The 14,297-nt window shown below is 43.0% G+C and overlaps 1 protein-coding gene across 2 annotated transcripts in view; it reads right to left on the reverse strand.

Moving 5' to 3' along the window:
* Nucleotides 1-6,138: 6,138 nt before the first annotated feature.
* Trank1 (tetratricopeptide repeat and ankyrin repeat containing 1) overlaps nt 6,139-14,297 on the reverse strand; it is a 107,498-nt gene continuing 99,339 nt past the window's right edge. Inside the window, exons 11-17 of one of the 2 annotated variants that reach the window (XM_090351878.1) lie at nt 13,509-13,612; nt 13,270-13,402; nt 12,984-13,129; nt 9,172-12,215; nt 8,155-8,253; nt 7,341-7,384; nt 6,139-6,897 (exon numbers count right to left, since the gene is read on the reverse strand). In XM_090351878.1, the coding sequence (XP_090208004.1) occupies nt 6,745-6,897; nt 7,341-7,384; nt 8,155-8,253; nt 9,172-12,215; nt 12,984-13,129; nt 13,270-13,402; nt 13,509-13,612 (3,723 nt within the window). In that variant the 3' untranslated portion in view covers nt 6,139-6,744. The remainder of the gene's footprint in view (nt 6,898-7,340; nt 7,385-8,154; nt 8,254-9,171; nt 12,216-12,983; nt 13,130-13,269; nt 13,403-13,508; nt 13,613-14,297) is intronic. The other variant, XM_090351879.1, reaches the window with a different exon arrangement.

Below are 14,297 nucleotides of genomic sequence, written 5' to 3' on the forward strand. Positions count from 1 at the left end.
CGCCTTACATATTTTATAAACATCAAGTTAATTCTGTCAATCTCGGTGCATTGTCATTGCCTAGAGGACCTAGAAGGCCCTGCAGGGCCTGTTGAGAACCCTCCTGAGAGAGGACTTCAGTTCCATAAACTCCTCACCCGTTAACCCCAAGGTAGCTAGAGAGCATCCAATGACGGGAGTAGTATGGAGCTTACCCTGGATGGCACAACATACAGAGGCCGTCGAGGCCGGCTCAACAAGGCATGTTGCCCTCCATATAGCCTAAGACAGGATGTTCTCTCAACCAATCTTTAAAGACTGTTCTTTAAAGGAAAGGGGGAATTGTCAGAGACCAAGGAGTTAAACGGAACAAAGCAAAGACCCTCTAGCCTTGGGCAAACCGCACCTGGTTGAGTCATCTGCACAAAATACTTCTCGGAATAACCGCAGGTTGTGTCGCTTGGGTTAGCACAATGGCCAAAAGAATAACCTGACCCACCCCTAGCCTTGAGATTTCCCGTTCTTGTTATCACAAAAACTCTCCATCCCCCCCCCTCTATACTCCCTTCCTTACACTCAGGGTATATAAACCCTGCTTTACTTTTAATAAATGAGACCTTGACGCGACTCAGATTGTCTCTGTCTTTCTTTATGCGCCTGGTCTCCTTCCTCTCTTTCCCCCATTGGTTTTCTTCTTTTAGGAGGAGCCTCCTCGAGCCTCATGAATGACTGAACCCGCGGGTCGGGAGACCACTGGATAAGAATCACAGACCTGGTCTAAGTCAGACCTGTGAGAACTTTTGGAAGGCATCCCTTCCTCCCTGGCTGTCATCACCATGGAACACATGACAGTACCTTTTCAGATGGCTTGGTAAAGCCTTGACCATGCTGACACTGGAATGGGTTCAGATATTTTCCTTCTTACATCCCTCTATTTTGATTTCTGAAAATAACATGGGTGTGTATGTGTGTGTGTGTGTGTGTGTGTCTGTGTCTGTGTGCCTATAAATTCAATCTAAACTATTTTAAATCCTGCAATTACAGAATACTCCACCAACAATTTAGAAGTGCATTTTAATTAATTTTTTTACAAAAGTGAACTAAAAAATCTTCAGCATTTTTCAGTGCACAATTAATCTTTGTCATATTTATCTGCCAACACATGTAGATCTATTTGTTAAGTATCTCCAAATTTTGTATTCTCCCAAACACTTCTGAAATGAACATTTCTTTGGACACCTGGAGGAAATTTTCTTTATGTCTTAAACTTTCCTGTACGTGGGAATGCTGGATATATACACAGTGGACTATAACCCTAAGAGGTAAGAGAATTTTAACGCACATTTTAATATGTTATGAACCTTGAAGATGTTATGCTAAGTGAAGCAAACCAGACACAAAAGGATAAACACTGTATGAGTCCAGTTATTTGCTGCAACTATAGTAGTCAAACTCACAGAGATAGGGAGCAGAAGAGGGGCTGCTGGCACCTGGGGGGGTGTAGGTTTTGGGAGCCAATGCTGGATAGGTCATTTCAACTACAGAGTCACAGTCCCTTTTACATGAGCTCGATCAGTATTTATCCTTGATGAATTGGTAATGGTGAATGGAGAGGAAAGAGGAGAGAAATAAATTTAATCTCTTTATATATAATGTGTATATGTGTATATAATGTGTCTATATGTAAATATATATATATATATGTGATGTAACCAAAGAAGGTTCATCTGCTTAGCCTCATCCAGATACTCCAGTGTGGACATAAAGTAAACATGGGATTCAGCCTTCTGTAGGGTAGGTCTCAGCAGATGCCTAAAGAAGGAAACTCCAGTTATTCCAGTTCTCTTCTCCCATCCCACTCCCTAAGTTTAAAAACAATGACTTGCAAAATCACAGACTGGCCTACATATTTCCTTGAAACAGCTATTTTGCCAAATCACTACAACTTGGGTCAAAAATAATCTGGATCTCTAAAAGAAGGCTGGATCCTTAGGAACAAAGTTCTCTTCAAAATGTTCCCACCTTCATTAAGGGCACACAAAACGTGACTCAGCTTTGTAGCCAGCATGCTATGGCTAGTCACTACTCCCCTCACAGCCTTGGAAACAAATCCCTTCTTGAAATCTTTTCATATTTATTCTTGGTCCATCTATGGAAAGCAGATGGGGAGGGAGGAGAGATCATGTAATCACAACTGAGCCAAAAGCTTCTGTCACGAGTTCTATTTTATAAACTCCCCAATGGGCGCAGAGACTTAAAAGAAGGTTTCTGAATTCAGTCAGTGTAATAAGCCAAAATTAAATCTTAGGTTTCCCTTAAGATACTGTGGTGGCAGTACCCCAATCCCTTGTAGCCACTCAGCCTCTTAGAAGGTTTTATCAAATCATCTGGGCATATTGTCAACACCAAGAGTGAGATGAATGTGTCTTAACCAGAGAACATATTCTGAAGAAGGTTAGAATTCTGCAGCATGAGGAGACAGGTTTCTAAACAATGACCCACCTGAGGAATTCTGGGTATCTTGCTGGTGGCTTTTCCTTCCTTGTTGGTGAGTAGAGAAACACCCTCTCCTAGGAAGTGAAGATCAGCTGTTTAGTACAGTTGGTAGACTTAAATTTCTCCACTGCTACATGAAATCAAAGGGCTATCAAGCTAAATGGAGAAGTTTGCAATAAACTCATAGCCTTGTGCCAAATATCATGCCAAGTGGAGGACATGGCTCCTCACATCACTGAAGCAGCCTTTGGTTCTAGTCAGAATCTGAGGTAAGATTTAGAGTGACAGGATTAGCCAGTTGGCTCAGGAAAGATACTTGTTGCAGAAAGGAGTCAGTTATCTGTATTGATTTATCTGTCCTCCAAATCCTGACATTAAGGATGTCCCCAGGGACACAGATTCATGACAATTGCATGGTACTGATCTCAGAACATGTTTAATGCATCCCCCCACCACCACCTTGGAAAGTTGAACCTGGTACCTTCCATTTTATTACACATCTTTCCTGTTGTTGGCTGTGCCTGATATGCACCTGACAGTAGTTTCAGGGAAAACACGTGTGTGCACACACACACACACACACACACACACACACACTCACATCTTGTACTTCCAGGTAGATTTGAGACATCAAGGCCCTACTACTGGACTAGCTAGGCTACTGAGCTCAGGTCACGAGTGGCATTGCTAAACTTCCTGCTGACTTCTACATTCCTTCCATTTCCACCAATAGCTCTGAAGACCTTCTAAGCTGTACAGATGGATTCTTGGGGGAGGATTTATTGACAGTGAAGTGGAGAAGACAGCAAGATCATTGGACTCATGGCAAAGCCTCCTAAATTCTAAAATACCGATTGGCCACTTGGCTTTCCCTGGCTCAGATGTCCTGCTCATCCTATATGAACAATGAAGTCACAGGACTAAAGCCTGAGAGTATCCAAACCCCACAACTTACAGAATCACTGTGTCAGGTAAGAAGGGATCTTAGGGCCAGGAGTTTGGCCTAGTAGTAGAGTGCTTGCCTAGCATGCACAAAGACCCGGGTTCAATTCCTCAGTACCACATACATAGAAAAAAGCCAGAAGTGGTGCTATGGCTCAAGTGGTAGAGCTCTAGCCTTGTGAAAACCCAAGGACAGTGCTCAGGCCCTGAGTTCACAGCCCAGGACTGGCAAAAAAAAAAAAAAGAAGGGATCTTAGAGCAATTTACCAAAAGGAAAATTAAGACCCAGATGTGTTATAAAAATGCTATTTTCTATTTACAAGTTTCTACCTTGGACAAAAATATATGATTTAATAAAGGGAAGTAGTATAGGAAAGAGAATCAAAAGGACTTTAAATTATGGATATTAAGGGGAAGGTATGGGGGGGTTTATTAGTCTACAGATACAGATGCACAATAAGAGGAAGTGGGGCTTACACTTGTAATCCAGGCTACTCGAGAGACTGAGATCTGAGAATCCTAGTTCAAAGTCAGCCTGAGAAGGGAAGTGGATCAGACTTTGATCTCCAGTGAAGCAGCTAGAAGCCCACAGGGGAGGCATGGCTCAAGGGATAGAGCACCTGGGTTTGTAAACACAATGCCTTAAGTTCAAACCCTAGTGGACATGGACCCTCATTTGACTGATAGCCTAAGACTTCCCAGACTGAAGAATTTAAAGCCACTCAGACTGTGGAGGTTCTTCCTGGGTAATGTGAGGAGGGATGGAGCACAAGCCAGGCTGTCACACAGCTGCCCGCCTGACGACCTTGGGAACTGTGGGTGAATAACCAGAGGACAAGAGATACAGAGTACAGGCAGCAGAATACTGGACAAAGAACAACATATACACACAGCATTGTGGTAGACGAAAGGATGACTCACATCCTGGGTCAAATGGAGTACAGGACTCAAGCGCTATTAGACCAGCAGAAAATGCAGTTGGCCTGGGCACCGTGGCTCACATCTGTAATCCAGGCTACTCCAGTTTCCTGGTGGTTACTTGGAGATCAGGGTTTCTTGGGCCTTCCTGTCCCTGCTGGCTTCAAATGACGATCCTCTGACCCCAGCCTCCTGTTCAGTTAGGATTACAGGCATGAACCATTAAAAAAAATGCTATTTTCTGGCTAAGAGTTTTGCCTAGTGGTAGAGTGCTAGCCTAATATACATGAAGACCCAGGTTCCATTCCTCAGGACCACATACATAGAAAAGGCTGGAAGTGTTCTGTGGCTCAAGTGGTAGAGCTGTAGCCTTGAGAAAGCATAAGGACAGTGCTCAGGCCCTGAGTTCAAGCCCCAGGACTGGCAAAAAAAGAAAAGAAAAAGAAAAGGCTATTTCCCCCACAGAGTGCACATTTTTATCATCACTATTTTTTCATGTCATCATCTCTCCCACATTAGATCAAGAAGCCCTGGACAGTGATGCTGCACTTAGGCACTGTATTGACAGATTTAACTTACCATAGATTATATGGCTCCCTTGGGAAGAAAAGAGAAAGGATGCCAGGTCTGTTATTTCCTAGAGCAATACTTTTTGCTTTGGGCAAGCTCTGGTACACAGTATTGACAATTCCATGCAGTCCAAACTCTTGAACTCAGAATGAGAAACATCCTAACTGAAATGAATTTGCACAAGGTAGGTCCTCAAGAATACTCCAATCAGCAGAATCCCCATACACAGCCCTATTTTTCTGAGCTATGATTTCCTAATTTCTGAAGGCACATAGAGCTTACGTGTTGACTGGCTAGTACATTGGATGGAACCAACTCCAACATTTACTCCTTTATTCTCAGTAGGAACTGGAAATAAGCCCAAGGACACCAATAGTTAAGAGAGATGCTTTAATTTTATAAAAATGTAATAATACAGCAATTTTCTGGCAAGTACAGTTTATAAAAAACTTGGAATGAAAATGAGAAATATAATCTAATAAAAATGATTAATGCAAGCATTTCAAGGAAACAGATTAGTTACAAAAACAGTAAAAGGAAAACAATAAGTAGCAAATGCAACAGAGACACGGAGAAAAGGTTGGTTCTGTTGTGAAAACAAAAGCAAAGGCCAGATGAACCTGACCATTTAAGCCTGGCTGGGATAGGTGGATAAAGAATTGGCAGTAACTATCCCAGAGGCATGAAGGCTTTGCAAATGGACCAGACTGCTGGATGACTGCTGGCTCAATGGGTAAGGAGGATAAGGAGGAACACAGGCCTCCTGCCAATAGGTACATCCCAGCTCCCTCTAATAGGGCCTATGGGCCCCATGGCAGTGATCCAGAGCCAAACCCTGATCCTCCTCCTCTTGTTTATCCTGATCTATAGCCTTGCAGGTCGATGTCCCACTGTGGTAGGAACTCAAGATGTTAACTTGACCTGAGCATGTGTTTCACACTTGCTAGAGGGGACCAAGAAATTTAGATGTAGAAGGTTATACACAAAGCACTTCTTGGAATATCTGCACCAAAGGCAAGGCAGAATCAGGACTACTTTGGGGAAGCAAGGCAGGAGTGCCCCTATCAACATTCCCTCAGAGGGAAAAGACATCTGAAAGGTACTACGTGAAGTCTTGACTACATTCTGAGGTAGTCTAACTACAATTTGCACAGATTGCTAGGAATGATTACTAGAAAAAAATGGAGGGGAGAAAAACATGGGAAGAGGTAACAATGTTCAAGAAGTAATGTATGTACCCACTACCTGATGAATGTAACTGTACCCCCTCTATACATCACCCTAACAATAAAATTAAAAAATTAAAAAATTTGAGGACAGAAAAGTTGCCACAGAGAGAAAGCTAACATATACAAGAAAAAAATCCACAACTATGCTACAAGTGGGCCTGGAAAAAAACAGAATGTGGTCTAGGCTCTTGGGTGGCTATTAGTATGGCACACAGAGACCCTAAGTACACATAGCTCCTGTTCTTTAAGAACTTGCTGTGGCAGCAGTGTGGCAGGAGATCAGGGCATCCATAGAGGGATGTTCTGGCCCAGAGCACTTGGAGGTGAAGGGCGTCCATCACAAACGCCTAGCCCCCAGCTACTGTCCCATGTCAAAATGGTGATGAACCCAAGCTTTGAGTTGAAGTGTCCCAATGTTACCTTCAGTTATAGTCCTCCAAACTGGACTGCTAGGGGGACCAATACTGCTTAACTTCCCCAGAGGTCCCTTCAGGTAAAGGAGGAATCAGATCTCAAGCCATCACTGAGAGAAACGGTAAGAACCAAAGGCAAAGTTGGCTCACTCTTTTTTAATGGTAATTTACATTCCTTTTCTCTTCTGCCCCAGTCTTTAGAATTTTAAGACAGATGGAATGTTCTGACAGTAGCTATGTGAAAATGCACTAGTATTTTCTCTGCTTTCCACATTTCCGTGAACGTCTTCTAGGACGGAGCTCACCAAAGTCTTCAACTTCATTTTCATAATCATCCTCCTGAACAATACCTTTATAAGACAAGAAAATAGGAAAAAGTTAAATATTTTTTATTCCACTATTACCCCTAGTTCTGTAATCATTGATTAGAAAAATAAAGCCTCCTACAAGAATATCAAAGAGAAGTTTTCTTTGAGTATTGATAGTCCTTCTCAAAAAAGAGTCAAAGTAAACGCTCTTCCCCAGAATTAAGTTCTACAGTCTTGTTCCTCTAGTCTTGATTTGAAGGCCTTTTAAATGACAAATCAAGTAAAATCTAAACTTAACCATATTTTTGAATTGGTAGAACAAGTGTCTTTATTTTGTAACAACATAAAATCATAGTTCCCAGAAAAAACTACATGTTAAATATTTGTGCAGCAGCACAAAGATTTGAGCCACATTCCTTCAGGCTTTCCCCAGGTTTGGAGCTTGCACTTTGTAGTAGCATCTGGATTAGGACTCGGAAGGACACCTGAGGCTGGTGAAATACTTGGAGCAGAAAGAAATGTGATCCAGCTGAATGGGGATAAAAGTTGAAAAGGGTTAAGAGAAAAGATATTCAGATCATACAGAACTTGGCAAGAAAATTCTGACTTCCTATTGTATGTATATACATTTATTTGTTTATTTGAAATAGGGAAGGGAACGGGGAACCAAGATGATTGGGAGGGGATGGGGAAGGGAAATGGGAACAAAAACATGAGAAGGGGTATCAATGTATGAGAGGTAATGCACCTACTACCTGACAAATGTAACTGTAACCCCTCTATACATTATCTGGGAAATAAAATAAAATAAAATTCTGACTGCCAGCAAAGAAACCTGAATCACATTCACAAGCCTATATAATGCTCTCTAGGAAGATACCTGAAAGTTTCCCCTGATGACTCTGCTTTGTTCAAAAACATAGATATACAGTAGAAACTCAATGAACACCTACTGACTAAACGACTGGCCCAGGCAAACATATTCATCAAGGGATGAGTTTGCCATACTTTATCTATCCTTGGAAGTTACAGTAATGACTAATATCAGTGACTAATGTCACCAATTACAGCTTATAAGCCACAAAAGAGGCTTTTAACTATTAACATGAACCAAGAATAATGGCTCTTATGGTCAGCTGGGTAACTGTATCACTAACAGTTTGACTCACAGGGTAAGAGTGATGTTCTTGGGACAGTGATGGGCCAGTCTTGGTATCTCTCACAGCCTATAGTTACCAGGAATATAAAAAGCCACAGAGCCCAAAGTGCCACCTGTCCCTACAGTAAATAACTTCTTACCTTCCTCTTTTAAGTGGTGCTCTGTCTTCATCAGCCAATCCTGTGCATCCCTGACTGACAGGGCCAGAACTTTGATCCGCTGAGCCATTGCCTCTTCCGCTGCAGATATTGGTGGGGGAGGGGGAGAAACAGGGCCTCAGCGTAAAGAGGCAGCTACAGGTGCTACAACATTAAATACTAGTATTATGCCCTATGCTCTAAGAGCTAGACTATGCTTCCTGAAAAACAGCCTTTTTTACTGGGTAAGAGGCTAAAAGCTGCCTTTTGCTGCCACAAGTATAAACCTCCTATATATTGTAATCCAACCTCATTATTGAGTGTCAGTAAGACTGGCAATAGAAAACCTTCCAGGGAAACCTGTGTTCAAATTTTCTTTAAAGCCTTACCTGCAAAGAGTATCTGCATTATAAAACATTTTTAAATGAAATTCCATTATTTTTTTTCTAGTCCAGGGCCTGGGCACTGTCCTTGAGCTTTCTCAAGGCTAATGCTCTACCACTTGGGCCACAGCATCACTTCCAACTAACTCTGTGTATGTGGAACCAAGGTATTGAACCCAGGGCTTCATGCATACTAGGCAAGTACTCTATCCCTAGGCCACACTCCCAGCTCAAAATTCTACTAATTTTATACACATAACTTCTATTCCATGATGTATTCAGTGCAGAGATGTAGACAGCTAATAAGGGAGTAAGGTGAAAGGCCACACAGAATGCTTATTCAAGACATACTGGGTATAATGTAAGGCAACATCCTATGAAGAGCCCAAAGAGACTACGTACTTCCAGTGCTGATTACAGAGTTTAGTACATACTAGGTACCAAGGAAAGATCATTGAAGGAATTAATCAGAACCTCCAAAGAGTTTTCTCAGTGTTTTGAATATTCTCCCTATATGCCTGTCATAGTGTGAATTAGCAAACTGAATTTCTAATTGCAGTGCTATATTTGAGAATAAATATTTCTTAGTCATATTTCTGCTAAAGAACTTAACTTTGAGTATCTGGCAGGCCCTTACCTTCAGCCCAGGCCTTTCGCCTATAGAGCTCTTCCACCAAATCTGAAACCCTCCTGATATGCTCCTGAATCTTCCTCTGCAGCATGTGGCTGTGCTCTTTGGAGCCCAGGTGACTGCACACCCACACACTCTCCTCTATGTCCTGCACTACCAGTTTGCCTTGACAAATGGCCGGGTCCACCTTCTCATGAAAAAATTCTAAGTATTTTTGGTAGGCCACTTGCTGCTTCTGGTGACTCTCCAGACTGATGTGCTGCTCATAAGATTCACTGGTCCTCTCCCGACATTCCTTCCCTTCCAGCTCTGCCCTGGAAAGGATGGCAACCTCTGAGGCTGCTCCCTCAAATGCTTTATTGGGGCCAAAGTAGCTCTCAGAGCTGCGGGAGAACTTCACTCCACAGAGGTCACACTGGGTCCTGTCCACATCAGCCCTTTTGAAGTTGCTGGCCCCAGGCTCCCTGACCTCCTCCTTGATGTGCTTAGTCTGGACCCATCTCTTCCAACTAATGCACAAAGACACCACCAGGCAGGTTCTTCGAAGTTTACGTTGGATGGAGGCCTTCCACTGTTTTTGTGAAAGGATGGTGGCCAAAATGTGATCTCGGTCTTCCAACATCACCTCATCTGTCTCATCCTGACTAAATTCACACTCGAGTTCACCAAAGTAGTCCACAGGGCCCACACAGAGCAAGCGGTTTAGTCTGACCTCCTCATGACAGAGGCCACGGACCACAGATCCTTTAGTGTGAGCACTGTCCCACCTCCAGTGGCAATCCATCAGATATTCTTCATCTCGCTCAAAGAGTAGGTCCTGGAGGGCTTCAGCCACAGACTTCACACTAACTGCCATTAACACCCGCCGTACAACTTTCCGAAGCCTCTCAGGAACCTGGTTAGGCCAGTCCATGCTCATCAGCTGCAGACGTGTCTCAATCTCCTGAAAGTGGCGATACAAAAGTGGCTTGCAGAAGGGCTGGAGGACTTCCTCAGCATTTACCAACATCACCAAGCACAGCACCAAAGCACGCTCAGCCTCACCTGAGACCACATAGTCTATTTCACCAAAGGCATCAAGCAGGACATTGAAGTTCACATTTTCGTAGCCACATAGCACCTTGACAAGGTAGGAGAGATGGAATCGGAAGTCCTGAATGGCTCTGTTTACATCCTTGGGCTTGTATTCCTGAATGATGGAGAACACATCCCCAAACTCCTTGTCCTTCTTGCTGGACAGGAACTCCCAGTAGTGCAGGAGTGCAATATAGCTCTTGGGGAGGCACAGAACAGAATTCTTCCAGAGGCGGACCAGCACCACCCCACAGTGAACAAACTGGAATTCCAGCAGCGCCACTGTGTTGCCAATGCTGGGGATGAGCGGCTCTTTGCATCTCTTGATGAGGACATTCATGAAACGGAAAAAGAGCCTCTTGTAGTCTTCTGGGTTCCTGTGCACATACAGCTGGTCAATGGAATTCTCCAGCAGCCGGATGAAGCATAGGTAGATCTTCTCTGTACTCTCGTCCTCCTTGTTGGGGACCAGCATGCCAAATTTTCCTTCAATTCCTTTAATGCGGCTGCTTCTCCCCCTGCCCTTTTCCTCTTTGTCAGATTCCAGAGCTTTCAGTTCCCTGTTATAATTGTCTTCCTCCTGGTAGAGCAGCTTCTCAAACTCCTCCGGGTAGCTGGAAGAGAGAAGGAAAGCCTGCATGGCACTCAGCCACAGGTCTGTGGACTCCCGACGATTGCGTGCACTTTCTTTTTGAAACAGATCTCGGGTGTACGCTTTCAGGGCAACTCTGTAGAATCGGAAGGATTTGTAATTTGGTTTGAGGATTTCTTTGCATGCCATGGGGTTTTCTGATAGCACTCTTTGATGGAAATGCCTAGGGAAGAGAACATTCAGGAAGGATTTGCAAAGGTCATACATATCTGTAGACAAAATACAATCTATTTCTTCAAGTTCTTCAGTTAAGGTTTTAGGAAATACTTTTTTGGCTTCCAAAAGCAATCCATTGATTGCCACCAAGTGCATTTTTGACTGAACCATACATTTGGCCTCACAGCGCCTCAGAGGCCTGTGAAAATCTTCACAGTTTTCATCTTCACATTTTAAGCCAGCAATAAACCTCATGCAGACTTCTGGGTAGCTCCTTTCAAGCAGGCCCTGTGTAATATGACACAGTCTGCTCAAAAGGTGCTTGTTTAGGGCTAATTTCACTTGGTCAGTCATTATCATAAAATGATCTTTAGTTTTCCTCTCTCTTAAGTTCAAGTCTAGGTCAAAAATTATTCTCAATATGGGTCCAGGATCATTCTGAGCTATCTGGCAATACTTGGCATCAACCTGGGAAATTCCAAAAAACTCAAAGCAAGACTTGACCATTTCTTTCTCAGCATTGTTGGTCACTCTTTTGAGAGCCTTGACTAAATTAAGAAGAACTTCCAAACCCCAGGGAGCCAGAGCCAGAACCTTCTCAGGCTCAGCTTCACACTGGCTGACTGCTTCATAGAGTGCTTCCACCATTCCAGCTGAATGGTTAAGCATGTCAAACTTGAGGAAGGCATCTTTGAGCTTCTGAAAGTCTCTCAGGATAACTCCCTGCAGGAACTGGGCCTCAGCAATGCCAGAGAGCTGGCTAGTTTGATAGCAAAGATCAAGTGCTTCTCTTAGAATGGCCTTGGTGTGTTCTATATCAGAATCTCTAGCCACATTGAGGCGGGCAGCCCCCAACAGACACAAGGCCTGGAAGTCCTTGTCAGCAGTGAGCCTAGCAGCCTCCAAGAGGCAGCCATGTTGTTTCAACAACAGGGCAGCCTCTTCTCGCCGACCCTCTCTGTTCAGCAGGTCTGCAGCCTCTGCTAGGCATTTCCGAGACTTTAGGAATACCAGTTGATCTTCTACATCTAACTTGGAAAGGACAGCCATCATTTCCTTGGTCTTATTTGCACTCAGGTACTTTGCTGCAGCTTCCAAGTAAAACTGACTAGCAGAATAGGAGAGCTTAGAAACAGGAAAGGTCTTGGTCTTTAGCATTTCTTCATATCTGCAAAGACAGAATACAACTGTCAAACTACTGTTACCTAACTGTATCTTCCAAAATATAATAGAAAGCTACTTAAATAAATCTCCTACATGCAGATATTACAAAATAGGACCTAAATGTGTCAAGTATCAAAGCATTATTAGTGCTAACAAATAATAGATTTTCTTCAAAGAAATCAAGCATTCCTGTACTGTACTTGGTTGGTGAAATATAGTGAAGTTGCAACTCAAGGAAGTGGGAGTTAGCTCAGAAATTCAGTTCATAAAACAGAATCATAAAAATCAAAACTATCATTGAATAACCAATCCCTTCTGTCTTTATAACAGCATAATAATCACTGTGAATATACACTTAGATAAAGTTGAATGTGACTAATGAAAAGGATAAAAGGATTCAGGCTATGTTTTATATACAATTTGTGATCTCTTTTGCTAAGTATGTATGTGGTTGGACTCTAGCAAAAGTGAGACAAGCGAAACTGTGGAATCACTTTTATTCTGCTCATCAGTCATTATTACTTGTTTATATCACTCGTTACAATGCAGTCCACCCTTACTTCTTCGGCCCCCTCTCCTCATGCCACTGTGTCAAAGCTTACAAAGAATGAGATGTGCAGACTCCTGCTCCCAGAACCATGGCCACCGCTTTAACGAAAGAAGATAAACATGATTAAGCCACTAAAGAAGACTTGAAGTAACTACCCAGGACAGGCTGCCCCCAGAGAGAAGTGGGGAAGAGAGGGAAATGCAAAGGAATGAAACCACCTACTTTTCCACTGCAACAGCAGCTTCCTCAAAAAGCTCCTCTTGGCAGTACATTTTGAGAGCTAGATCAAATTCCTGAATCTGCTCAAAGCATCTGAAAGCATCTTTGTAGCACTGGCTTCGCTTATAGAAATATGCAGCATCTCTTATCTAGGACACAGTAAAGTTTTCCCTTAGAGTACTCATAACTTTTTACTTTCTGCCACAAACAGAATTTGAGGGGTCAGTCCCTCAGTCTGTGCAAGTAGACTCCAGTTCTCCTAGGAATAGCTGTGGACCAGAAGCCATACCTTTCCAAGCCTCTCACACAACTGGGCAGAAAGCTGGAACTCCTTGGCATAGTTCAGACACTTAAGGGACAGCTTTGGCTCATTGCATTCCAAATAGGTCTTAGCCAGCTCCAAATACTCCAACTGCTTTTCCCTAGGGGAAGGAAAACAAAGAAGTATTTTCATGAAATATTGACCCAATGCTTATTTAACCTATTATTTTCATCAGAACATATCTGAAATGAACTAGAGACACTTACTTAGGGCTGACTTTCTTGGATTTCATGTTCAGGGCAGCATTGTGGGCCAGCGCCAACTTCTCTTTCTCAAATGCACATCCTTTCTGGTAACACTTGGCTGCAACCTGGAATAGACCAAAGGTTTTGATTCCCAGGAAAATACTAGAGGTGACATATAGAACAGGAGTTAAAGCATGCAATTATGTTCATATGGACAGAGCCCTGCATCTTACCCTGCCCAATCTCAGGGGGGAGGAGTAGGAAGGTGTACGCATGCTAAAGAGAGGAGTCTCAGAGGACACAGCCTAGTACTGTGGCCAGCTAACACCCCCAAAGGTATTATTAGAAGGTATCCAGAAGCCACAAAAAAAGTGCATGCTACATATTTCTATAGGCCACCACAATAACATCCTGTTTAATCTTCCCACAACCACATGCAAGAGGAATCATCCTTCCCATTGCATATAGTACAATGGTCACAGCCATTAGAGCAGCTGGCCCAAATTAACCAGAGGCTTTTCAGGGCTTTGACATATATACTAACTACAATGGCTACCTGAGTGCTGATGAGACAGCCAAGTACAGGGTAGTGGGGGTAGAAATGGAGTAGCAATCAATGAAACAGTAACATATCCAGCTCCTCCAATCATGCAGAATTATGTTACCAAACCCTCTCACTATGAGGTATTCAGGTAACTGTTACAGGGGAGTCGGTTTGAACCCTTGATCCTGTCCAGGAAAAAACACTATTTTTCTAAAACAGGAACATTTGCACAAATTCTCAAAGTACAAGCCACAAGAGCAGAAATT

Source organism: Megascapheus bottae, chromosome 18 (assembly GCF_031878675.1).
Source record: "Megascapheus bottae isolate mThoBot1 chromosome 18, mThoBot2.hap1, whole genome shotgun sequence".
Taxonomy (NCBI): Eukaryota; Metazoa; Chordata; class Mammalia; order Rodentia; family Geomyidae; genus Megascapheus; species Megascapheus bottae.